The 27,262-nt window shown below is 45.7% G+C and overlaps 1 protein-coding gene across 1 annotated transcript; it reads right to left on the bottom strand.

Moving 5' to 3' along the window:
- Positions 1-12,140: 12,140 nt before the first annotated feature.
- Positions 12,141-25,588, bottom strand: LOC142581907 (uncharacterized). Its single transcript, XM_075691352.1, has 6 exons — positions 25,547-25,588; positions 17,541-17,629; positions 15,886-16,058; positions 14,644-14,702; positions 13,564-13,629; positions 12,141-12,385 (listed from the first exon to the last, which is right to left on the bottom strand). The coding sequence occupies exons 2-6, from the start codon at positions 17,625-17,627 to the stop codon at positions 12,264-12,266; spliced, it is 507 nt and encodes a 168-aa protein (XP_075547467.1). The 5' UTR covers positions 17,628-17,629; positions 25,547-25,588; the 3' UTR covers positions 12,141-12,263.
- Between the last annotated feature and the right edge of the window lie 1,674 nt (positions 25,589-27,262).

The following is a 27,262-nucleotide window of genomic DNA, read 5'->3' on the forward strand; positions in this document are numbered from 1 at the left end:
CTCGTGCGACAGTTCCATGATTGCTTGGGTGAACCTACACGAGCACGACAGTCGCGAGGTAAGGACCAACCCATGGAGGGTGATCGGCAACTGACGGCTCATTTGTGGGTATCCGTAAAGCCTTCACGCTAATACCACCATAACATAAAGGGAGGGGGTTTGAGGCAGCAATAACTAAAATAGGGAGGGGGTTGAGGCAGCAAAAACTAACTTTACTAGCGTACATAAACTGTGTGCATATATGCACTAGAATATTTCTGCTTCAGTATTCCTCGTGGAAGCTCGCGTCAAGGCAAATTTAAGTGCGTCTCACTGCGACCCTTCCCTCTCCCGTTGTATTTCCTGGTGCCACGGTCTTCTCATCAGGACTGCATGAACAGAAAACGTAAATCATGATCTCGTTCGTTCTTTTTTGCACTACTGTCACCTGTGTGTTTTGCACGTCGGCAAAGTTGTGTGATCTCTAATAACGTCATGGACGACGACCCCATTTTCTCAGCGTTGTCCTCTTGACACTTAAGCACACTTTTCATTTATTTGTTTGCTTCCTTTTTGCCTCCAAAACAGATCAATCCAACACAGATCTTCTGCTCGTAAAAAGAAAAAAGAATACGCAGCTAGCCCGAGTGACTCTTCCCGAGGACTGAAGCGAGTTTTTTATTTGGGAGCAGTTTCACGAGAGAACAGTTTCGACCAGGCAACTGCATTCAGTCGTAGGCCTAACTTCATCTGCATCGCTGCTTCCCACACTAGTACCTAACGAGAGACACGTAATTAATCACTTCTATTCAATTACACTTTTGGTTCTCTAGTAACTTATTGATTACTCTCTTTGTTCGGTAACGCTCATTGTAATTCAATTACGTTTTTGTTTCAGTAACAACTTACATGTAACTACTCACTTTATAGGCGAAACAAGCTGTAACAGGCAACCCAGCGTTGAGCACTTGAATTCAGCGGTAACTATACGGTACAATTCCCGCGGTTCTGCCACGTAGCAGCATCTTTAAAATCTTATTTTTCAGACAGGTAAGGCACTCGGTATTTCTTTCCTGCACCAGATATTGGACACCACCAGATAGGGGCGTCCATTTCGGAAGTCGATGCCAGGAAATCACCTATATATGTACAGACAACATCATTTTTTTGCGTGCTTCTCATTTACCGTAGGCCACCGGGAAGCACCTTTTCCAAAGGCCCAACAACAATGACGACGCACTTCAAAGAGAACCCAGTCGCCAGCATGGCGGCATTCCGCAACCGCATTCTTTCGCGCAAGTTGTTCGCACAATACAACACTGCACTTCCCTGTAGCGCACGCACAGTTCACCAGAGCGTACATACAGCGACCAGCAACGATATTTTTCAATGTCGCCTCTAGCCACTGTTCATGCTTTCGCAAAAATAATAGTTAAAACTAAAGGAGGGAAGATGACCGACGGTAGCTTTTAAAAGTTATTGTTACTGAAGATACACAGCGTGTGAAGGGCTGCAGGAGGTGCACTGAAAAATCCAGGTCATCTGACCCTATCTACTATATTTGAACGATATTAATGAATATAGGAAGGAAGGTAACATACAAATTAACGATTACATTTTAGTAATTGCTCAGTTATTTTCGTAGATCCGTAATTGCTCCCAATGTATTCAATTACATTTCTAAATGAAGTAATTGTAATTTTAATCAGTTACACTTTTTTCCTGCAATATGTACAAATCTGTGGCTTCCACACAGAGGCAGACTTGGAACAGAGAGAGAAAACGAAGAAATCGTAATGCTGTAGTGCAATAAAGCCCCGCTCCCCTTCCGAGAAGTTCCTAACATCCCCGAGGTTCTTTCTTTGAAAAAAATCAAAACTATCACCTTCGTCGGGATAACTCTACTACTCATTTTCTGTCGCAGTCAATTTCGCGGGAAGCTACCGCTTGTCTGTCGGCGTCTTCCGTCGAAGCAATGCGTGGAAGGTTGGCGGCCGTGTGGGTGATCTATAGATCTTTTAGTTAAACGCGTTCGTTGTTCGGGCTTTGAGACACATACATAGAGTTATCAAGCTAACTTTTTTTAAGTGGTTCAAAAGCATTTACTCGGCCCCGTATTCTCAAAGAACAAACAGAAGACAAGTATTTCATTTGTGTCAACCCTACAAGATGTCTCATATCCACGCTTTCGCCATGGACATCGAAGGCAATTATTCTCATACTAGGGATATTGAAGCGATGAAACACGTATAAGTGCATAAGTATTAGACGTATAAGTGTTGTTCCCTACCCCCTCTTCTTTATTTATTCAGTGGTTTGCGCACCCCGACTGTACGTGTCGGGAGATCATTGGAGGTAGCAGCTTGCATGCGTGGCATACTTGTACACGTTACAGGAAAAGAGAAACGATTACAATTACATTATTCAGAAATGTAATTGATTACAGTGACCAATTAGTGGCCAAGGCAAACAATGGGAGCAATTGTTAAAATGCAGTTGATCACTTTTACGTTACCTTTCTGCCAACATTTATTCGCATGGATCAAATGCAGCAAATAGAACGACTTGTTTTTGTTATTTCGGAGCATCTCCTGCAGCCCTTCCCACGTTGTGTATTTTCGCTAACAATAAATTTTCAAAGTTATCGTCGGTGATATATTGTCATTTTTTCGCCTGCTTTTTGTTAAGGCGTCAGCATAGACTGGCAGTGACGATGAAAACTCGCTGGATGAGAGCGCCAGATAAAAGGCCGGTGTCGTAACGTACCGACACCTTGCGAAAAAATATGATTACTCAGTGTCGCGAAGCTCGCTTCTGGGTCCTCTATGAAGTGCCGTGCTGCTGTACCCATGCAGCAGCACGCATGTGGCGTGCTGCCGCATGCTTAAGAGAGGTGCTTTCCAGCCAGAAGTGTTATTCAGGCTCAGTATTCTGGGACGATCACATTTTCGCGTGTCGTAGCACACAGCGCGTTCGATGATTCGACCAGTTTCGCTCCACCATCCAATCAGCTCACACTAAATGTGATCTCTCCGAAAGTGACCGTCCGAGAAAATTTCCTTGGACCTTCCGCCATTGTCTAAAGGCGGAAGGTATCGTCCGGAGTTTCCAGCGTCTCTGGCAGCGGCCAGAGACGCTGCCAATTTAGAAATGTAATTGAATACATTGGGAGCAATTACGGATCTACGAAAATAACTGAGCAATTACTAAAATGTAATCTTTAATTTGTATGTTACCTTTCTTCCTTCCAGGACTCAAGAAGAAGAACATAAACGTCTGCGCCTGGTCTCTGGTCTTCTGCGCCTTGCCTTAACTACTTCAAGCATGAACCAACTAGCCCAAGCAAGAGTTTTACTTGAACATATTTCTTCTACATTGGGCCATTTCTTTCAACAAAGCTTTCGCACCGATCCTGCCATTTTGTGCGTCAACCTGATCGCCGTCTCAGCTTGCCAGTCTCGAGTGGCGCCGGTCCTGTCGTTTCTGTTCTCCTTCTTGAGTCCTGGTCTTCTGCGCCTTGCCTTTACTACTTCAAGCATGAACCAACTAGCCCAAGCAAGAGTTTTACTTGAGTAAATTTGGATACGCCACGCCAGCTAAGCCAGGATCGTTGAAAATTTGAACGTTTCCCGTATCAGCGCGGCCATCTGTTGTTGCAACAGTGCATACGGTACACACGTACAAGTGCGCGGCGAGCGTGCGCGTTCTCGTTCGGCGAAGGCGCAAAATCAGCAAGCACTCATACACCTTCACTCAGTACACCCGAGGTGAAAGCCAGCATGCATGGTGCCAACCAGCCAAGCCAGCGCATGGTGAACTCTGGTCTAGCGGCTTCGGCATGAAATTGCGCATGTTCTATTCCCGCGCCGGCTGCGGGGAAGCGCACCGAACGCCGACGGTTACGCTGGCCGCTCCATAGCGCTATATACTCTTGAGCAAAATTACACCCTTTTGCCACACGACGATAATCGTCATCTGTCTTCTCCGCATTTCCTTTCTTTAACGCGGCGAGCACGGTACTTTCCAGTAACGAAAGGCATGTGCGTTATCAGCATGACATAGCATTCCAGACAGGAAAGTAGCGGGCGCGGCGTTTTCAAGAAAGGAAACGCAAGCAGGGCAGATGATTATCGTTGGGTGGCAGAGACACACCCCAAAGGGTGTAACTTTACCTATGAGCGTACGCTCTAAGAACAGTGGCACCCTTTGGGGTGTATATTTGCCACACAACAATAATCGTCATCTGTCTTGCCAGCGTTTCTTTTATTTAACGCTACGAGCCCCGTACTACCAAGTCAAGAATGGCGTTATCAGCATGGCATAGCATTCTCGTCAGGAAAGTAAAGAGTGCAGCTTTTTCACGCAAGGAAACGCAAGCAAGACAGATGACGATTATTGTTGCAGGGCAAATATACACCCCAAAGGGTTTGCCTGTCATGCTGATAATTAACGAGCATGCCGTTCCCAACTTGGAAATACCGGGCTCGCAGCGTTAAACAAAGGAAATGCGGGCAAGACAGATGGCGGTTATTGTTCTGCGGCAAATATACATACCAAAGGGTGCAACTGTTTTTAGAGTGTTGTCCCACAGCAGTAATAGTCATCTTTCTTGCTGGTATTTCCTTTCTTTAATGCTGCGAGCACCGTATCTTCCAAGTCACGAACGGATCACGCGTTATCAGCGCGCGTAGCAAGTTGATAACCTAGCGTAGCTGATAAGGTAGCTGAGAAAGCAGCCAGAACTGAGTTTTCAACAGAGGAAACGTAAACAAGGCAGATGACTATTGTGGGTCAAATACGAGGTCTGTTAGAAAAGTACCCGACCTTCGGCCGAAGAAAAAGAAACTGGCATAACTGGAACGTTGGACACCTAATCACCCTCAACGTTGTCTCCTTCGGACTCCACACACCTCTTCCAGTGGTGCTGCCATTGTTGGAAGCATTCCGAGAAGGCCTCTTTCGGAATGGAGTTTAGCTCAGCTGTCGTTGCAGCCATAATGTCCTCTCTTCTCTGAAATCGCGCTCCTTTCAATGGCCTCTTCATCTTGGAAAAAAGCCAGAAGTCGCAAGGGGCCATATGAAGAGAGTAAGGAGTCTGGCATTTGGCCAAAAAAATCTTAATCAAGTGCGAGGAATCGCAGGGGGATTGTCGTGATGGATGCGCCAATTTCCTGTTGACCACAACTCCGGTCTCTTGCGCCGCACAGCATCACGTAAGCGACGGAGGACATTCCTGTAGTACTCTTTGATGATTGTTGACCCTGTGGTGCGTACTCGTGGTGTACCACACCGCGGAAGTCAAAGAAAGCAGTCAGCATCACTTTGACGTTGCTGTGCACATGGCGGGCCTTCTTTGGCCTTGGTGACGTGGAATGCTCCCACTGTGACGACTGGGATTTGGTTTCCGTATCGTACCCGTACGCCCAAGACTCGTCACTAGTGAATATGATGTTCATGAAGTTGGGGTCACTGTTTGTGGAATCCAGCATGTCCTGTGAAACTTCAACACAAGGTTGTTTTTGCTCCACCGCAAGCAGCTTCAGCGCGAATTTCGCCGCAACACTCTTCATGAGCAAATCTTCGGTCATAATGGAATGTGCCGAAGAAGTGCTGGTGCCCACCTCTTGCGCAATTTTTCGGATAGTCACATGACGGTCCCGCACCACCACAGCGTTCACTTCGGCAATGACCTGGTCATTTCGGCATGTTGATGGCCGACCGGAGCGTGGCTCGCTCTCCACCGATGTACGGCCATCTTTAAACCGATTGTACAACTCCTCAATCTGTGCTGCTCATAGCATCGTCACCGAAAGCCCTTTGAATCTTCCGAATGGTTTCCACTTGGCTGTCGCCCAGCTTTTGGCAAAATTTGATGCAGTAGCGCTGCTTCAGTCGCTCCGCCATTTTCCTTGCAATAAAAAACTGACGAGAGCATCGCGCACTACCTCACTCAAACGCTGCGTCCCAGCGACTGACAATATCGGCAGGCGTTAAAAAATTCGCGCATGCGCACGAAGGTTCAAGGTCAGCTAGCTGATGCAAGCGCGCTTGTTTCTTATCCATCAGGTGTTCGCAAAAAATAATAATAAGGTCGGATACTTTTCTAACGGACCTCGTATACACCCCAAAGCGTGCAACTATTTTAAGAGCGCAAGATGGCGACCCAAAGGGTCGTATCTCGCACCCGTTTTGAGGACTCCTTTAAGAGTACATGTAAAGCGTGCACTCAGACGTGCGTGGCGCGCGCGCGTTTTACGGCGGACTACGTCCACGTCCTAAGGGGAAGCTTTAGCTCAAGCCCAACTCTGACGCGCCTTATTCAAGTACATGTAAAACGCAAAAACGCTTTTCTGAGATAACCCCTGGACCAATTTTAATGAAATTTGTTGCACTTGAGAGAAAAATGTAAATTTTAGTGACTATTTGAAGCAGAATTTTGATTTAGGGCCTGAATTTTACGAAAAGTATTTTCGAAAAATCGGAAGTTTGAAAAGATAGACGCACGAAATTTCTAAATTAATAGCTCTGCATCAAAAACAGATATCTTGGTTCTGTAAACGGAGTCCATTACATCATTCAAAGCGGACAAATTTTATATGTAAATTTATTTTTTACGTCAATTTGTTACGCTGTGTGCAAGGGTTCTGCAAAAGCTGTATCTACACATTATTAATTTTTTTTTAGATTCGCGTGTAACACATCAATTTTGTCCGCTTTAGACGTATTATCAGATGCAACTCACAGAATTGTGACATCATGTTTCCTTGCTGAGTTAGAGACTTGTAAACTTGATAGTTTCGTTTTCGGAAGATGTTTTGCCAATATTTAATAAAATTTGACGATCTAAATCAAAAATTGAAAACCAACAGTCACTAGACTAATTTTTCCTTTTAAATTCAACAAACCTCGTAAAATTTGGTGCAGTGGTTGTCGAAAAAACGAATTCTCCTTTTCTTGGGAGCATTACATGGACCATTAATGGTTTTCCTGGGGCCATTAATGATCCTGGGACCCTCACCTTTCTTGGTTTTTATAAATAATATTGCTGCCACTATATCAATTAAAATACGTCTGTTTGCCGACGACTGTATACTTTACCATGAGATTTTGTGCCACGACGATCAGGAATTATTAAATATGTCTACGTAATATTCAGGCCTGGTGCTCAACTTGGCAAATGTGCGTTAATTATAAAAAAAAACAGTAGCTATGACTGTGACACGCAAAGTTAATCCTTTGAAGTTCCTCTACACCATTGATAACAACTCATTATCTCAGGTTACAAAATACAAATACTTAGGAGTCATATTTACATCAGATCTGAAATGGAATAACCACACAACGTACACTGCAAATAAGGCAATGAAACAACTTGTATATTTAGGAACCCTTATTAAATCCTCTGCAGAAATTAGACTTCTCGCGTACAAAACTTTCATCAGAACAATTCTAGAATATGGAGCAATTGTTTGGGATCCACACACAAAGTGCAATATTATCAAACTTGAGAATGTCCAACGCAAATGCGTAGGTTCATATATAATTGTTATAGTTTGAAAAAATCCTCATCAGCCCTTTCGCAAACAGCCATTTTGGAGACCCTACAGGTAAGACAACACCAGGAAAGACTAAAAATGTTCTACATAATTTATCATAACCAACTTGGAATAATGAAAAATGCATATTTTCATTCAATCACCCAGCGACAAACCCGTTCTTTCCATTCAAAGAAGGTGAGCGAGTTCTTGTGCAGAACAAATGTGTTTAAACGCTCATTTTTCCCGAGCACAATTCGCACATGGAATAACCTACCTGCCAATGTGGTTGACTGTTCGACAGTGTCTTCTTTCTTGAGTGCATTCCGAAATAGCTAATGATGCTTCACATTGTCGTGGCATATTGTTTGTACTTCGCTTTGTATGTCTTATGTAGGTTCTTCTAATGCCGTACTTGCTTGACCAAATGTACATTGTATTCCTATATACTGTATTGTTATGTACCCCACTCCTGTCTAAAACCTGACATCCAGGCTGGTAGTATTAAATAAATAAATAAGTAAATGAAAGATAAATAAATAAACATGCATTTAGATAGGAACGCTCGAGCTAAAGCTTGCTCTTAAAGAAAAGTCGCCGTGTTGCCCGAAAGGCGAAGTATCGATTGCGGTAGAAAATTAGTAAACAGCTATACGATTTAAGGATATTAGTTTTATCGGTCGTATATAAGCTTGGAAACATTCGGTTGCTAACTAAATTAACAAGCATGGTGTCAGCGTGCCCAGGCAAACATGAACATATCACACTCAATGACCGCGGACACTACGTCGCTGTCGAAACGCTGGCGTGAGGAAGCACGACAGCAGGAGCGAGCGAAGTGAGCTTCGTACTGTCTATCGCTTCAACGCAAACTGAGCAGCGAATACACAGCATGCGCAAAGGTATGAGTTGTCGCCACAAAGCCGCCCCCTCCCCCCGGACTATTCGCGTGAGAAAAGACGGCGTGCTGCCGCCTCACTTTCCTCCCTCGCACGTGTGAGACTGAGCCACAATCGTCGGCTCCCCTCGGGATCGGCTGGGCAATCCGTAATTGCTGCCGCCCCCTCATCCACCCCCCCGGGCCTTTCGCGCTACGGAAGACGCCGTGCTTCCGCCCCACTTTCCTCCCTTGCTCGCCCCAGACCGTGCCGCGATTGTCGGCTCCCTTCGCGCGCTTTCACTCGCACATACACCGCACGGCCCGCGGCGACGGTGTTATCGGTTTTGGACTTAATACGGAACACCATGGCGACGACCATAAAAATTGATATCCCAATAAAACGTAATGACTGGTCACACCTAGGCGCCAACGCTCTTGCTCTTTCTTCCTTTTCTTTTGAGATCGCATAAGCGAATGGATATTTGTGAAGAGCGTGCGTTCAAAGCCGCGTTATTGCTGTCTCGTGCAACGCAAGTGACTCAGTCAAACGGATATCGATAGCGTGGTGATGCCTCCATTTCCAGCCAGGTTTTTCAGTTCGGCCGCTGTATGGGAGAAGACGTGCCCTATTTTCCGAGTCGGCTGTTCCGTAAGCGAATCCGCAAACCTCTGAAAAGGTTTGCGGATTCCTCTCTGCCTGCGATAAAAATAGTCTTCAAATTTTGTTTCAGCACACCGACATATAATCGACCCTACGTCGCAAGCACGTCAAAGGTTGCCTCAGGATTTTCTTGCTGTTCTCGTTATGGTGATCAACGAAAAACGTTGCAATTAAAGGCCTTTGTTTGTTTTCTGTGAACAAATTACCAACGTGCATATGCCATGTCGACACCCTACACACCTATAGGCGAACAGCTGATACTCGCGATGCAGACGCTTCGGCGAGAGCTCGTGGGATGGCGCACGTAGATCTGGCATGTTAAAGTCCCTTTAGTTTGCCGTAGAGTCACTCTAGTTTGCCGTTGCTCCGGCTCCCGCTGCGTGGACTGTTTGGAGCATACTACTTTTGTCGGCGCCTGTACGTAAGCAGGCCAGCGTTGACTCCGGGCGCATCGGAACGCATTGGCCGCGTCCGCCACTGCGTTGAACTGTCGGTCGAACTAGACGCTGTCGATCTCGCTAACGTGTTGTAACGTGTGGGCGCGTTCCCCCTTCGTCGAACTATATTTAGATCTTTAAAAGACTACTTTTAATACGAATGAAATATACACGAATCCTCTCGAGAAAAATAAAAACCAAATACTTGCTTTCCGATGCTGGCGCGGTCATTTGCGACGAGCTGCGCCAAAAACAGGTCGAGCCTTTCGCGCAAACAGCACAAACTGAACACTTTCTCAAAAATAAAGTTCCTATTTTTGCGATGCATTCCCACCGTGCAGGATCCGGGAATGGCTTCTGCGCGTTCACTTCACGCAGCAACGCCAAATCGTAGGCCACTGAAAAGTACAGCCTTGCGCTGGCCGGCTTTGACGCTGCCATTTTGGGAAACTCTTTTGTCCCGCGCTCTCCCAAAGCCGCTCTCCCGAACAAACGAGAATCAGGAAAGCAGCCCGCAAGGCTCCCTACGTACGCACGCAAGAATCGGATGCGTGCGTACGCAGCGCCCGCGTACGCATCCCGTACCGTTCGTGCTGCGTTGTGCACATGCGCACTTTGCACAACGTAGCGATCTTACGCACGCAACGTGCGCAGTACTAAAACTAGACGGTTGGGCGTCCGCAGTAGCTCTGCGTACGCAGTAAACCCGCGGAGGCGTCAGTGCGCATGCGCAGTACGCAGGAGCATGCACAGTATCTTGCGTGCGCACGCAGCTTTTCAAAAGCTGCGTAGCGTCCGCTGCGGGCTCAGCGGCCTTTGCGGGAAATTCTCGCGTGTTCTCGCGTGTCCACGAGAGCGCATTTTTTGATATCGCTCTTGCCGAAGATACGACTCCGGCTTGGGGTTTGACTTCGTGGCGGCTGATATTAGCTCCACAGTCTCAGAAGGTCGCATATGGCGGCGCTGAGTAGCGCACCACTGGTTCGTACGCCTGCAAGTCAGCAATCCCCTTGTCAGCTTTTGCGTCCGGCCAATATGGCCGTATCGTACGCGCGCGCTACGCTAAGCACGCACAACTTCGCGCCCTGCGCACGTGGGTGGTTGCGGACGCCCAACTAAAATTTCCTACTCTCTATTGATCCACGCGCCCAGTGCACATTTGTAGGTTCCTCGCTCAAAACTGTCTCCTCCGGCTTGGTTCGCTGGTATTCACGGCATAGTTAACGTCTCGCAGCACTTCCATTCGACTGACGCACACTGAGGAACGCAACACTATTTCCACGGTTTTTTATTTGGTCTTCTTTCGTTCTTTCTTTTTTCTACCAGCTAGTTTTGGGAAAATCGCTCAGTCGTGAATGAGGCTGTTCCGGAAAAGGCATCGCTGCTCGTCCCTTCCTGCTGATATTACCATGCGAGTTTCACTTCAGTCTGAATAATACGCTCTGACTGCGCCGGCTTTGTAGTCACGTTCCCGCAGTTGTCGCGCATGAACGCGCTCACGATATCAGATAAGGGAAGATGTTTGAACGTCATCGACGGGCCCGTCGTAGCTTGTAGGCAGGCTCATGTATGTTTGTGGCATGTTCTGGAGGAATCTTTCCGGTCACCGCGCGCTAACGAATCTGGAATATTCGGTGACACATGCAAAAAAATCGACCACGCGCAAGCGTCCGTCATTCCGCGACCGCGGACCGTGCTTAATGCAATTGTCACGGCCGCGTTGTTTGGCTATAATTTCTTTGAGGACACGAGCACCAATTTGCCTCATAAAGTCCTCGCCACTACCTGCCTTTCTGCTTGCCTGACAAAGCACCGCCACGACTCCGTAAAAATATAAATCCGATATTACAGAATAAGATAGAAGCTCTGCACTGCACCAAGGTAGGCCTTGAAAAAGTCGAAAATTGTCTAGAGCCTCTTTCTGCACATTCCGAATGAATGAACATTCATTTCCACCGAAAAAGGGGCTGTCTGAGCCCGGCCCCTGCACACAGGCCGAGGGGGGATCAGGGATTGCCCCGCAGACTGAGGACTAGCGAAGTTGCTTCTTCACGGCCTCAGCCGCCAGGCGGATGGCTTGCTGCTGGAACTTTGGGGTCCTAATTCGCTCCTCAGCCAGACCTCAAAAGCTTGTTCGAGGTGTGACGTAGGTGGTTCCAAAAAGTGATCCCCAAAAGGGCGGTATTCTCAAATGAGAATACCGCCCCAGTCCTCGTAAAGGCCGATAGTAAAACACATGTGAAACGGGATATAATCAATGGTGTGCAAAACATCGCGCCTATAACGCGTGTCCAGCTCTGCAGTCGCTTCGGGCGCCTGCAATCAGCAAAAGCATGGCCTTTGAGATAAAGTTTTCTTGCCCAGAGATAGCCATCGTTAGGGCCTAGATTTGGACACCCCCTATTCTATTGCAATGCTGTTCCCCTTCGTGTTTCGTAAGTGGTTCGAGCACTGCTTCGCCCATGTTATCACCAGGATCGGCCGGCTGTGAATGGTGCAGGATACAAAAAAAACAGAAGCGTGCGAAAGATATCAGTGCATAATTGTGGTTCTTAATTCACCTAGTGATAATGCAATGAGCCGAAGGGATGACTGATACTTCCAAATCCGGAAAGCCCCAGGAAAAGAAAAGATAACGTCGTGGTACCTAACTTACAAAGACTTTATTAGTAAGTTCTTCGCTCGTACAAGTAAAACTTACATGTTTTCCCTCTACCTCTTAATTTTTCGTTGTTGTACTTGTTATTGCGTCAGCTGCATCTTTGCATCCTTCAACGTACGAATTCCAAGTCGCACGGTTCAGGGCAGACCTGGTTGCGAAGGGCTTCGGCGTTTGTGCAGGTCTCGTCTGTGTCGTAAATCTTGAAGACCTGATCGCCATCCGGATCGGCCACTGTGCACCAACCAGAGAAAAAGGAATGCCACTGTAAATGCACCTAGAAATTAGTAATGTTGATGCTCAATTCTAACCTCAAGACGTGCACGGATTGGATTACATAGGCGTGCTAACTTAATGGTGAATTTCCCTACGCAGCCACGAAAGCGCAAAGCCAGATGCGCGCCGCCTGCCCGTCATAGCAGACCATTATAAAATATGAAGACGCCAAATAAACAGACACACACAAGAGAAGAAAACGGGACAGGGCGCCACTCGCAACTGTTTTATTTGCAGAACGCAGGCACTTATATACTGTCAGTCAACACATGCGCACGGAGCAAACATTCATTCACGCATCTAATCAAACATTCATGACGAACCACGCTCAAGAGTGGCGCGTCGCAACAGTTGCGAGTGGCGCCCTGTCCCGTTTTCTTCTCTTGTGTGTGTCTGTTTATTTGGCGTCTTCATATTTTATAATGAATAGCCACCAACCAGCCCAACAAGAAGTGCTTTTAACATAGCAGACCAGTACCTATGACGTTGTAACGCTGATCTCGAGGTCGCGGGTTCGATCCGGCCGCGATGGGCGCACTTCTTTGGGGGCGAAATGCAATAAGTCTCGTGCACTTGGATTTAGGCCCACATTAAAGAACCCCCGGTGGCCAGAATTGATCCGTAGCAAACTCCCCCCTCCCCCTACGGCGTGCCTAATCAGATCATAGTTCTGGCAAGTAAAACCCGAGATTTTCACTTTAATCTAAAGCCACATACGAATACTTACATACATACGAATATTTACCACTTCTCAAAATAAACGCCTATAATCATATGAGGTGTTTCTTGTTTTTTTAGCTGCACCAAATTTTTATAAATAGCCTGTGGTATATAACACAATCGAGAAATAAAAATGCTTAATTAAACAATCAACTTAATTACACTAACTAATGTTTAACTATTGCTTACGCCACACATTTCAATCCACGAATTGTAGCTAGTGCAATTGCAAGGCTTATCGACTTCTAATGAATTCTGACAAATTAGGACCTTAACGTGGCATGGTCTTCCGGCCTGCAGCGATGAAATCTCGTACTCCGAAACTATCTCGTTCGAGGGGAAACCACTGTTTCTAACATTGGCGTAATGGTGATACTGAGCGAACCGAGATAACACAGCGTTTTCTTGTGACTGACCTTCCTTGAAGTAGTAGGCTTCACCCTGGTATGGAGGCTGGAGTTGGTAAAGACGCGCCTGTTTACCTAGAATAGGAAAAAAAAATATATTGGATAGTTCAAAAAGACAATTTACAAATAGTCATGTAACTTTCTTTTAATCCCTGCAGCCACATATGGAGAGCAGATGTCTGGGAAACATGTCGAGCCTCGTGCGTTGCAGCAATTAACACGTGACCACAGGGAAACGGGCAATGTAAGAACGATGAAGAGAGTGTGTAGGTGGGACATGGGAAAGAATAAATAACCGAATGTGGACGTATGGCGTATGCAAAAGAAGTGCAAAGAGAAGTATTCCAGAGAGAACCGAGTCCATAGGTGCTCGAGGCGTAGCTATAGGGGTAAGGCGAAGGTGTGCGCGAACGAAATACGCGATGAGCATGTCTTGTACGCAAGTAAAACCTATTGCGGTGTGGCAAGGATTTCAGACCACTCTCCGGATGGCTCCACAGTAGTATGGTGCGGTGTTGTGAGCAAGAGCCAGGATTTAAGCGCAGGACTTACCGAGTCCTGCGACAACGGAGGGCTAGACAGACGCTGATCTCACATTTGCCCTAGAAATCACGGAAATGCATTGTCATGCCTAAAGAAATTAAGAGGCCGTAGGGCCATGTATTATGGTTCTCGCCACTACAGAAACATTCGGGTGTTATGGGGAGGATGTGGTCTCTTTCTCTTTCTTTTTCCTGAAAGCACCTCTTAGATTACTTAGCGCATGGTAGCAAATTTATTTTTCCGTTGCACCTGAAACTATTCACGCAAGTGTCGTAAACGTGCTTTTTTTCCCCCTGCTATAAATACACCCATACAAGGGAAAGTGACCCTATGGCAATTTTATTTCGTCGTCTTGTTCTCTTTTCTAGCCTCATTTGCCAGACATTTTCGCTCTAGACAAATAAAAAAGAATTAAAGAAACGTCAACCTATGTCTACGTGCTGCTCTCCCTGCCTTCCACTTTAACGTTAACCTCCGTTCCAAACAACTTTCATTAATATTCTACTTGGGATTGGCGTGGACATTGCTCGTGATGGCCGAACATACCGTCGCCTGACAGAATGGCGTAGTCTCCTTGTGATTCGTACTCGGCAGAGGCATCGAACCTGCAAAGGGTTGAAATTGTTATGACATTAGCAAAAAGCTGTAACGTGACTAGACAGCACTAACGAATATTATTAACGTTGTTGTAAATATTTTCTTGCTTCTACTACAGTGTTGATTGGGATAGTCTCTGTCTATTTTTTACTTTTCTTTTTTCGTTTTCCCAGGGTATCTGGATTCAGTTTACGATCCCGGCTCTTACTTTTGTTTATCTTTAGAACACTGCGCAAACACTGTAAATATTTTCCCGTTACAACATCTGAGTCAACCGAGGGGACCGACGTCATTGTCGTACCTAACATCTAACCGAAATTTTTCATGTGCATTTCTGTTTGGTAACAATCACAACTTAAGTCCTACGTCATCTTTAAAAGATGTGCGATGTTCTTATGTCGCTACTTTAAAAAGAGCAAGCACAAGATTCCATTCATCGTAAAGTTGGCTAATAGGATGGTGCCCTACGAGTAATAGCGTAGGTTACACATCTATTTGACACACACAGAACGCAATTAAATGCCTTATCTCAGTTTGGTGAATTCAATACTTTTTTTGCAAAAGGTCGAAAACAGGTCAATGTCATAGCCTGGGATCCAGAGTCAAGTTATCCCATTAACCTTTTTTTTTTTTCAAAACTTCAAGTAGACGCTACCTGACTACGACAACCATCGGCCAAGTTTGTGTGGTGAAAATTACAGATCGAACCTATTAGTTTTAAATGCTTTCTGGTACTTTACGTATACACTCGAATATAAGCAAACGTAACTAGCAGCAATTATGCATATTTGTTGCAAGTTCGTGTTGGCACCATAAGTTTTCTTGTCTAACGCGGAATTCAACGGCATTGCCGATACTTGATGTCACGGAAGCCAGGCTTCCAGATCTCCCATTGCATTTATCTGTTTTATTTTCGAGGGGAGGACTTTGCCAGCGTTTGAGTTCCTAAGGCTACATCTGGCCTAGAAGGAACACCGTTGCAGGAAAATTTCTAGGCAAGTTTTGGTCATGCTCATTTGCACCAAAATCTGACCACACGTACGGACACCTTTAGATTGCGCCTGGTACTAAAGGTAACCTCGTGAATGTTGTGGACATGTGACTTCCTGTTAAGTAGTAGAACGCCCCGACATGGAAGCACCTAGAGAAGCGTCTTCGAAACGTAAAGAAAAAAAAAGGAACGGTATCCACCTCTGGTTCTCACTGTCGCCGGCAAGCTGGAACGTGCACACGCATTGTGCTTCGTCATCGGGCTGGTCCGAGCCTTTCCACAGGACGGTAAAGTCGCGCGATGAGGATGGCTCGAGCGTGGTACCATTTCGGTAGCATTGGTACGTCGTCACCTCGCCTTCACTGTGTATCCTCTGCACATATTCGAGACGTCATACTTCGTATCAATTCATTGCTTTGAACACCAAATGCATAACACTTAACACTCTGTGTTAGAAACATGGTGCTGGTGCAGAGTGGAGGGCCTTCACCGTCAGAGTAACCCAAGAATATGTGGGCTGAAAGCTCGTCCTAACAGACGCGTGTTTGCAACAACGATTTGCCCTCCAGTATGTTTCTAAGAATCTTTGTGACCATCCCCACACTTGAAGTCAGCCTGGCTGCAGAATTAGGAAGTTAAATGCGCGCTAATGTATATGTTTCTTGATGCTCTTCGGCAATTTGCCTCGCTAAGCGAGCCTCCTAGTTACCCAATTTCTTCTCATGCATTACCGATGAAGGGCCGCCTTTGTGGCAGTCTCAATTGACAAAATCAAGCTCATTACTTTATTAAGTATCCTGCCGAAATATTACTGCGGCAACATAACGCAGCAATAGAATTTTTAGCCCTGCTTTGCCGTACGCTTTCAACGTGGCAAGGTTTTTCCCTCTGTGGAAATGCAACTGGTGCAAGGCATCCGGTTTACCTTATTACTGTATGACAAGGATTCTCGGTAGGGTGACACGGGGTAGCTAAAGCTCTGTAATAAATCCGCAGCTACGCGCGGGAAATTTTGACGTCTTTAGTCCCACTGTCTCGCTAGCTGCCTCTCGCCACAAGCGCCAGGTTGAACTGAACACTCCGTCGGTGTTTTACCTCCCTGCGTGAAACGGTGAAACGCGCAACACCCGTGAGCGCTTGCTCGTTCCCCTCGCAAGACAATCACGTGATTCAAGGGTCTGCGCGGCGCCCACGTGGCCGTTATTGCCGACTGCCGTCAAGTGATCCAGATGAGCGACTGAACATGACAACGATGAATAAGGACTGTATCACGTATGAATTCCTTTCCTTCAGTTCTATCAAAATCTCATCACCCGTCCGAGCAAATTGTCAATACTGGCGATGTGGCTGGCGTCGTGCCGGCCAATGACGGAAGGAAAAAAGAAAGAATTGAAAATAAAAGAATCTTTACACATTGTGCCTCCAGCGAGACCAGTATGCCAAGAAATGTTTGGTATTTAAAACCCTCGCATGCCGCCCATAGAAATATCTGCATGGTACGAGAGGAAACACAGAGGCGCTTTTTTAGCCAATAAGCCTGCTTCTGACAGCAAGTTCCCTCATTTAAAACGATTCGCCTTTCCGTTCACTGTGAGCCACTATATCATTCGACTGCATTTGCACGAGAGGCTCCGAATGCAAATGCAGCGGGTGGTCCTGTGTGGGCAATCTGTTGGTGCCTCTCTTCCTCTCACTTCTTTTTTGTTTCTTTTCGTAACACTATCGCGCACGCCTCTGGCTTACGTCCCATACTCCTCCTTTGACCCCGTTTATCCCTCTCTCTTGCTCTGTTCGTATACGAGTTGCGACCCTAATACAGCTGGCGCAGCACGTGTAGAAAACAGTCGTTACTTGCCTGAAAGAAATCGTCCAGATCAGTTGCCCCGACCGTCAGCACGATTGCAGCAATCAGTGAAACCACGTGTTCGTATCTCATAGACATGGCTGGAAACAACCAAGCGACAGATCATGCGCCTGCATAGAGACACGTCGCAGTTCTGTAGAAGTGTTCCCTTTCTTTTCTCTCTCTTCTTTTTTTTTTTTTTGCTCAGTACCCAGCTGGCAAGCTGGCTTATAACAACTCACTGATCTGTTTCACTTACGTACATGGCGCCAAGGAATGAAAAGTTTATTACTGTGCGACTACTCGCATTAACATGTGTATTAAACAAAATTAGATCGTCTGATCCTCGTTATAGGTAACATAATCATTGCGATATTTCTGCACTACATCCCCTGCAAGATATATGACTTTATATGGTGTCCATTTTAGTTGTAGCGTAATAATTAATCAGCATTCCCAGAAACTATCGTCACCTGAAAGACAAATATTCGCGGCACTCTGTGACGTATGCAGGGATTCTAACGAAAGCGCGAAGGCCCTCCTTGTGTAGAAATTGTAGTGTTGCCTTAGAAAGTTTATCGTCCATAAGCCAACGAGTCTGTCTGTCTGTCTGTCTGTCTGTCTGTCTGTCTGTCTGTCTGTCTGTCTGTCTGTCTGTCTGTCTGTCTGTCTGTCTGTCTGTCTGTCTGTCTGTCTGTCTGTCCGACCGACCGACCGACCGACCGACCGACCGACCGACCGGCCGACCGACCGACCGACCGACCAACCGACCGACCGTCCGACCGACCGACCGACCGACCGACCGACCGACCGACCGACCGACCGACCGGCCGACCGACCGACCGACCGACCAACCGACCGACCGTCCGACCGACCGACCGACCGACTGACTGACCGACCGACCGACCGACCGACCGACCGACCGACCGACCGACCGACCGACCGACCGGTCGGCTGTCAGTCAGTCAGTCAGTCAATCTGTCAATGACTGTCAGTCAGTCGGCTGTCAGTCAGTCAATGACTGACTGACAGCCGACCGGCCAGTCAGTCAGTCAGTCAGTCAGGTCAGCTCGTTAACTTGGCAGTTCTACGAATTTTCTCTCATGGAGGCCTCGTTTCTGGATAGTCACAGGTGGTGAACTTCCACTTTCGATGGTGAGACTGTACAATTGGGGACAGTTGCCTGGTTACTAGGCTGTTAGACCGTAGACCCAGCTGACGGAAGTACCTATTTCCTGGGGTATTTCGTCGTAACTGTAGCCGACTCATTTCCCAAAGAGTCGCATTCCTCTGAGCAGAAACCTTGACAAGACTGGTAACTACAATTTCCCTATGCTACTGCCCGTTATACACAAAAATGTTTGCTACACTTTCTTGAAAAACAGTGCGCTGACTCATGCGAACGATTGTGTTTTATGTGTTTTATTCGAATGCGAATACAACGAGCACATATGAATCGTTACGTTCGAAGAGCGGGTAATATTAGACTGAATGACATTCACCCAATTTTAATTTTACAAAATTTGACTATAATTGTAAAACATCAAACAAAAAGGCCTTACAAACGTCGAATTCGTGATTTCGCAAAACTCCTGGAGAAAATTTGTGTCCAAATTCTGTAACCAGCACCTCACAGTAGCACTAACAGTTCAGATGTATCAAAACCTGTATTTCGGCATAGTAACAGCCACGAAACCTCCATCAGCCGAGTTAACAAGAACGTAACAAGTGTAATTTATGGTTCGGTTTTCTTTTGCCTTAACGTAAACGTTCCGTTTCAGAGTCAGCGATAAAGTGGCGAATTTGCTATATTCATGCTTAGTTGTAAGTTGTACGATTGCTGTTTAATATTTATCAATTCCTAGAGGCCCTAAATCAATTCTTTGTACCATTCAGCCACTGGAAATAAACTATTCGTCCAAAAATCAGCAAACGTTATTCAAATTAGTACAGCGGTCGCCAAACAAAAGCATTTGAGCTCTTCATTAGCGAGTGCCATTGTGTATACTCACCAGAGGTTCGAGATGCAGTTCCACTCAGACTAGCAGCGTTACTTTCGCCTATATTGCAAGTGAGACGCCTACACCGTTAATAACTCTACGTGCACACGTTCAGCTATGAGGTCAGTTCAGGCTGCTAAATAAACGATCTTCATTCCATGGAGATGGTCCTTGACTTCAATGTGGACAACTTTATGCCCTCAGGAAACAGCTGGAACATTCGTGCGACTGTCTGAGTGCCCTCAGAGATTTGATGCAAAGCACATTTAAAGGAAACGCGGGCTCCGCACTCAAATGACGCCGATATAGAACTCGCCACGTTGGAACGTACTCGAAGGATGCGGTTGTTTCCATAATTAAGGAAGGGCTTGTGGGGCACGTTTTCACCACAGCCTTCCGCAAGATTTATTATTGCCTGACTAGTAACGGGAAGTAAATTTCGCGCTCGCACGCGCACTTCAGAGGGTAATTTTTGTTCTCGCGAGTGCTGTACTTCTTTATATATATATATATATATATATATATATATATATATATATATATATATATATATATATATATATATATATATATATATATATATTGTTGTAAGGCAATTTTTCGCTGGTAATTATGGTAGAATGTGGTGATCATTTCGGTAAAGCCAGCTGTTGGGCTGTCTAGAGCTGTAGGCTTGTCAAAACGTGGCGTGATTTATGCAGCGCGAAGCACTGAAGAGGGGAAATAAAAAGAAAAAGAACGACAAAGCGCACGTGTCTGTCCTTTCGCTAACCCTTTCTTTTCTTTATTTTACATCCGCACGTCAGTGCTTCACGCCGAAGAAATCACGCCATGAACTCAGAACAGTTCGCCCAAATCCCTATTTTGTGAAAACATATTTCCATGTCAAACAAGACTGTGCTCGTGCATGTGACTGTTGGGTGGTTGCCTGGGTGAACGTACACGTACACGACAGTCGCGACGTGAGGACCAAGGGTGATGCAGGGTGATCCGCGATTGACGGCTCACTTGCGGGTATCCCTATAGCTTTTCTCAGAACGTCCACCTCAAGCTAATACCACCACGGCTATATAAAAACATGGGAGGGGTTTGAGGCAGCAATGACTAACTTTACTAGCGAACATACTCTGCATGTGTATATGCACTAGAATATTTCTGCTTAAGTATTCCTCGTCGAACCTCACGTCAAGGCAAATTTAAGCGCGTCTCACTGCGGACCCTTCCCTCTCCCGGGACATTCACTGGTGCCACGGTTTTCTCATTAGGGCTACATGAACAGAAAACATAAATCAAGGTTTCGTTCGGTCTTTTTTGCACTAATGTCACCGTGATATTTTGCACGTAAACCAAGGATTTGATTTGTGTGATCCGTAATTAGCGTCATTGACAATGACCACATTTTCTCAACGTTGTTCTCTTAACACTTAAGCACACAAAGGAAGCACATTTTTTGCTTCCTTTGTGCCTCCGAAACAAATCAATTCAACACAGATCTGCCGCTCGTAAAGAGAAAAAAAAAGCATACGCATGCTAGCACGAGTGACTCTTCCCGAGGACTGAATTGAGTTTTATATTCGGGAGCGGTTTCACGAGAAAAACCGATTTTCGGCAAGGGAACTGCATTCAGTTGTAGGCTTAATTTTGTTTTCATCGCTGCTTCCCACACTAGTACCTAACGGGAGACATGTGATTAATTACTTGTATTCAATCACACTTTTAGTTGTCTTGTTTCTTTGTTGATTACTCTCTTTATTCGGTAACGCTCATTGTAACGCTCATTACTTTTTTTTGAGTGACGACTTACATGTAACTACACACTTTATTAACGAGACGAGCTGTAACAGGCAACGCAGCGCTGAGCACTTGAATTCAGCGGTACCTATCCAATACAATGCCAGTGATTCTTCCACGCAGAAGCATCCTTGAAATCTTATTTTTCAGACCTGCAAGGCGGTGAGTATTTCTTTCCTGCACCAGATATTGGACACCACCAGATAGTGGAACCCCTTTTGGAAGTTTGTGCTGGAAAATCACCTATATATGTACGGACAACATGTAGTTCTTTTTTTTTTGTCCTTTTCATTTACCCTAAGCCACCGGGGAGTGCCTTCTCCAAAACCCAGAAACAATGACGTGGTGCTGGGCTTCATAGAGAACCCAGACGCGAGCATAATGACATTGTGCAACCGCATTCTTTTGCGCAAGTTGTTCGTAGGTTACAACACCGCACTTTCCTATAGCGCACGCACAGAGCGCCAGATCGTACATAGAGCGACCAGCAACGGTATTTTTCATTGTCGCCGCTAGTCACTGCTCATGCTTTCGCAAATATAATAATTAAAAATGAAAGAGGGAAGATGCCCGATGATAACTTTGAAAAGTTATTGCTACTGAAGACACACAACGTGTGAATGGCTGCAGGAGGTGCACTGAAAGAGCCAGGTCAGCTGATCCCATTGACTTTATTTGAACGATATTAACAAAAATAGGAAGGAAGGAAACATCTAAATTAACGATTACATTTTAGTAATTGTTCAATTACTTTCGTAGATCCGTAATTGGTCCACGTATTCAATTACATTTTTGAATGAAGTAACTATAATTGTAATCGGTTACCTTTCATCCTGTAAGGTGTGCGTGCCTGTCGTTTCCATACAGAGGCAGACTTCAATTTAGTCTACACTAGAGAGCGAAAATGAAAGAATCTTAATGTTGTAGTACCATTAAAGCACCCGCTCCCCGTCCGAGAAGTTCCCAAGGTTCCCGAAGTTATGTCTTTGAAAAAGTCAAAGACACAACTTTCGTTGGATAGACGTACTATTCATTCTCTGTTGCAGTGACTTTCACGGGAAGCTATAGCTTGTTTGTCGGTGTCTTCAGTCGATGCAATGCGCGGAAGGTTGGTGGCCGTTTGGCGATTCATAGATCTCTTAGCTAAACGCATTCATTGTTCGTGCTTTGAGGCCTATACATAGAGTTATCAGACTGAATTGTTCTTAAATGGTTCAAAAGCATTTACTCGGTCCTGTATTTTCAAAGAACAAGCAGAAGACAAATGTTTCGCTTGTGTCAACCTTACAAAATGTTTCATATCCGCGCTTTCGCCAGGCACGTCGAAGGTAGTTAGTCTCATACTAGGGATATTGAAGCGATGAAACACAAAACGTATTAGACGTATAAGTGTTGTTCCCTACCCCCTCTTTTTGAATTTTTGAGTGGTTTGCGCACGCACACTGTGTGGATCGGTAAATCACTGGAGGTAGCAGCATACTTGCGTGGCATACTTGTACATGTTACAGGAAAAGAGAAACGATTACAATTACAATTGCAGTACTGAAATATGTAATTGATCACAGCTACCTGTTAGTGGCCCAGGGAAAAAAATGGGAGCAATTACTAAAAGGTAATTGATCCCTTTTACGTTACCTTTCTGCCAACATTTATTCACATTGATGAAATGCAGCAAATGGAGCGACCTGGTTTGGTTGTTTCAGAGCATCCCCTGCAGCCCTTCACACGTGTATTTTCACTAACAATAACTTTCGAGAGTTATCGTCGGTCATATTTCGTCGTTTTTTTTCTTTTCCTTTCCTTCTTTTTGTGAAGACGTAAGCATAGACTGGCAGTGACAAGGAAAATTCGCTGGATGAGCGCACCTGAGTGAAGGAGGGTCTGGTGACGTACGAACACCTTGCGCAAAATGTGATTACTCGGTGTCGCGAAGCCCGCGTCTGGGTCCTCTACGAAGTGCCGTGCTTCGTTATTGTCGCTGGGACTCGGAATAAGCTCTCCCAGTGGAGCCAATAAAACTCTACACAACAAAATTGTCCGTAGGTGATTTCCTGGCATCAACCATTGATATCGAGCCATATAGCAGCGCCGGTTTGAATATTCGTCCAATACCGGGTCAATGAAACAAATACTGAGAGCCCAGGTGCTGACTCTATGAAAATGCACATGCGCGAGGCTGCTGTGGGTTACAACCGCGGGCGTTCTACTGCACATAGACTTGCACATAACGAATGGCACGTAAATAATTGCTTGTAATCAATTACATTTATTAGTAGTTCTAGTATTTTACAATGACTATTCTACTCGGTAACGCTTGCAGTAATTCTGTTACATTTTTCAGTAACCACTTACATGTAGCCAGCAAAACTAACTGATGAAACAAGCTGTACAACAGACGGCGTAGCTTTGAGCGCTTAAATTTGGCGGGAACTGTATAGCGTAGAACGCCTTCGGTCAGGCCAAACATCAGCCTCGAGGACGCGCATGTTCAGGCATGCGAACACGGGCGCTGAGTATTTGGTTCCTCGTCTTAACGCTCGGTCTGATGTTGATTTCAACCAGCGATGCCATGGCTCGTTGGCGATGGTCACTTCAGACGTTGATTCCAGGAAGTCGTTTACAATTTTTTAAATTGAATTATTGGGTGTTACGAGCCAAAAACCACGATTTGATTATGAGGCACGCCGTAGCGTGGGACTCCGGAATAATTTTAAACACCAGGGGATCTTTAACGTGCCCCCAATGCCCGAGACACAATTGCTTTTTAAGCTTTTCATTAGCCCTACCGGCAGCGCCTTCTCCGAGCCCCAGCAACAACGGAGCTCAGCGCTTCATAGAGGACCCAGACGCGATCATCACGGCATTGAGTAACCACCCTCTTTTGCGCAAGCTGTTCGTATACGTTGCAACACCACCCTTCCCTCTAGCGCGCCCATCGAACGAGCTTCCCGTGTCGTTGCGTGCTTTCTCCACAAGAAAACGACGGAGGATGACCCACAATAATACTTAAAAGCATTTGTTTGTGAAGATAATAAACTTGTAAAAGATTGCAGAGGACGCACTGAAAGAGCTTGGCCAGGTTGTTTTATTTGCAGAATTCGTGGTTGGTAGGCAAATAACTCAAAAGCAATTGATTACACTTTAGTGATTGCTGGATTACTTTCGTGGGGCAGCACTTAATTACTGTAATCAATTATACTTTGAACGAAGTAATTGTAATTGCAATCGGTCACTTTTTTTCTGTAACGTGCAAAAGTCAGATGTAGTTACGTCAAATTCAAATGCTCATAGCTACTTCGCCTCTTGCAACTTGTCTCGTCGATGAACTAACCGATTACACGTAATTTGTTAGTGAAGAAGTAATTAAATTACGATGAGCATTACCAATTAAAGAAAGTAATTAATCAATTACAAAACTACGAACAAATGTTGTTGATTACGAGTAATGAATGACAGGCAATTCGTTACGTACAAGTCACCTGGTTAGGATGAAGTGCTCTTCTTGCCAAACCAGACCACATTCCAACTATCACACTTATACTAGAAGTCAAACCAAGCACTGTAGGATATCTATCGACCCGCAATTACGTTGCAGTACATAGGAAGTCAGGCATGGCAACTTCAACATTTACCTTCCATTCTTCGGGCTTATGACGTCTCTGAACCTAAAACAACGACATCACACCAAATGCTCGTACTTGTCTTTCGTGTACGGCAATAATATTGCCCTGCATCGTACATGCTGAGGGATGTAATTAAGAAAATGTCTGGCCCTCTCAACTGAGTTCAATTGAAAAATAGGAGCCGTTAACCATGAGTGAGAAAAACTAAGAAGGGAACAAGACGAACGCTGCTTGCCTTGTTGTTTGTCCACTGTTTTTCAGCATGCAAGTTTACAGACGACCTTGTCCGGTATTTCTTCATGTTGCAGTTCACATCAGCATTGTTGCTCATTAATTATATTGAGCTAAAGCATGCAGAGGGCTAGTTGAGTATTGCATAACACATTCATTGTAATTACTCTAATGATAACAAGGGGAAGACGTTTCGTCAATTTTCCTCAGCATAAATAGTCAAACCCACTCAGACATACACAAAAAAATATTCGTCTGTGCAATCGCTACCAGCGACATAGTAGAATTGTAAAGAACGACAACGACGAAGCTGCGAGAAAAGGTGCGCACAATGGTAATGTCGACCACTGTTATAAGTGACAGAGTAACTTACCTTCTGGGAGTGTGCACTGTGACGCTTGACTTGCAGTGTGCACTGTGAGGCTTGACTTGCTTCCTTATAAAGCTTGGCAAACTAACGCGGCCATGTGGCAACACCTGTGCAACTTGTGTTTTGTAGCAACGACAAATGCCTGTACAGCAAAAATAAAGAAATATTACAATCTCTCTCTCTCTCTCTCTCTCTCTGTGCGCGTGTGCTTGTGCGTGCGTGTGTGTGTGTGTGTGTGTGTGTGTGTGTGTGTGTGTGTGTGTGTGTGTGTGTGCGTGTTCGCGTGTGTGTGCGCGTGTGCGCGTGTGTGTGTGCGTGTTCGCGTGTGCGTGTGCGCGTGTGCGCGTGTGCGTGTATGTGTGTGCGTGTGTGCGTGCGTGCGCGCGCGTATGTGTGTGTGTGTGCATGCGTGTGTGCATGCGTGTGTGTGCGTGTGTGCGTGCGTGTGTGTGTGTGTGTGTGTGTGTGTGTGTGTGTGTGTGTGTGCGTGTGTGTGTGTGTGTGTGTGTGTGTGTGTGTGTGTGTGTGTGTGCGTGTGCGTGTGCGTGTGCGTGTGCGTGTGCGTGTGCGTGTGTGTGTGTGTGTGTGTGTGTGTGTGTGTGTGTGTGTGTGTGTGTGTGTGTGTGTGTGTGTGTGTGTGTGTGTGTGTGTGTGCCGCGTTGTACACAGAGTCAAATCGCGCGTTTTTCTACTCTCGTACTTTCTTTTGTATTGTGATAAATCGAGAGACCCTTACGTGCAGAGCAATAAAGTTTAGTGAGCTTCATACAAACTGCCGCAGCGCTGGCCCCTTCGAGAAGAGGCCCACTGCATGCAGCACAAGCTGATGAGGAACACTGTCGTGGTCAAGTGGACAGTGCGGAAATGCAGTGAGAGCAATATCACGTTTAGCAGCAATTTAAAGTGCAAATATTATGGGTATTTTCTCGAAATTCTACCCGCGGTATTGGAGCCTATGAGGTGGCCGCTTGACAGTTAGAGAACTGTAGTAGTTTTCACAATTGGCAATAGCGCACTGTTTGTCATAAAGCCCTTAGTTTATTCTTAGCAAGCGTTTGCAAGTCAAAGCACTAATAATTGCTGGTAGCTGTCACCGGAACAAGAATAATGTATCAATATTTTGTATGTAGCGTTCACCTACTAAGGACAAGAGAGAGAGAGAGAGCACGCGCAGTGCGACTGAGCGTCGGTATCAGATAGGAGCAAATGAAGCGTCAGCGCTGCGACGCTGCGAAAGGCTAGAGAAAAACCTGCGAGATTCCGTAGAAACACACAGTGGCGCGCTGGCGAAACCGCAAGAGGACACTTTTTAACACTGGAGGCGCTTCTCGAGGGACGCAGTAGTAAGAGGGGGTTGGAAGATTGATGGAAGAAAAGTATGGAAACGACAAAGAAACGGAGACGCAGAAGAATGAAGCTCACAATAGGGGCTCCGAAAATTTGGTTATGGGAATTTGTTGTGTTTTCTTTAGTTAACCTAGGTAGGACATTAGGTAGTATAATAACAAGGGCTTGATGGCGAAACCCACCGCCCCGTTGCAAAGGGTGCGCTTTTAACATCCATCCACATCCATCCATCCATCCATCCATCCATCCAGGAGCGCCGCCTTGCCGATGTTGTCCCGTCTCTAAGTGAGGCGGGTAATAGAGAAGGAAGCAAGCAAGACCAAAATAATAAACGCCGCGCGTGCACGTGGAACTGCACAGCACACTGTGTAC

The sequence above is a fragment of the Dermacentor variabilis genome, chromosome 5, assembly GCF_050947875.1.
Source record: "Dermacentor variabilis isolate Ectoservices chromosome 5, ASM5094787v1, whole genome shotgun sequence".
NCBI classification, from domain to species: Eukaryota; Metazoa; Arthropoda; class Arachnida; order Ixodida; family Ixodidae; genus Dermacentor; species Dermacentor variabilis.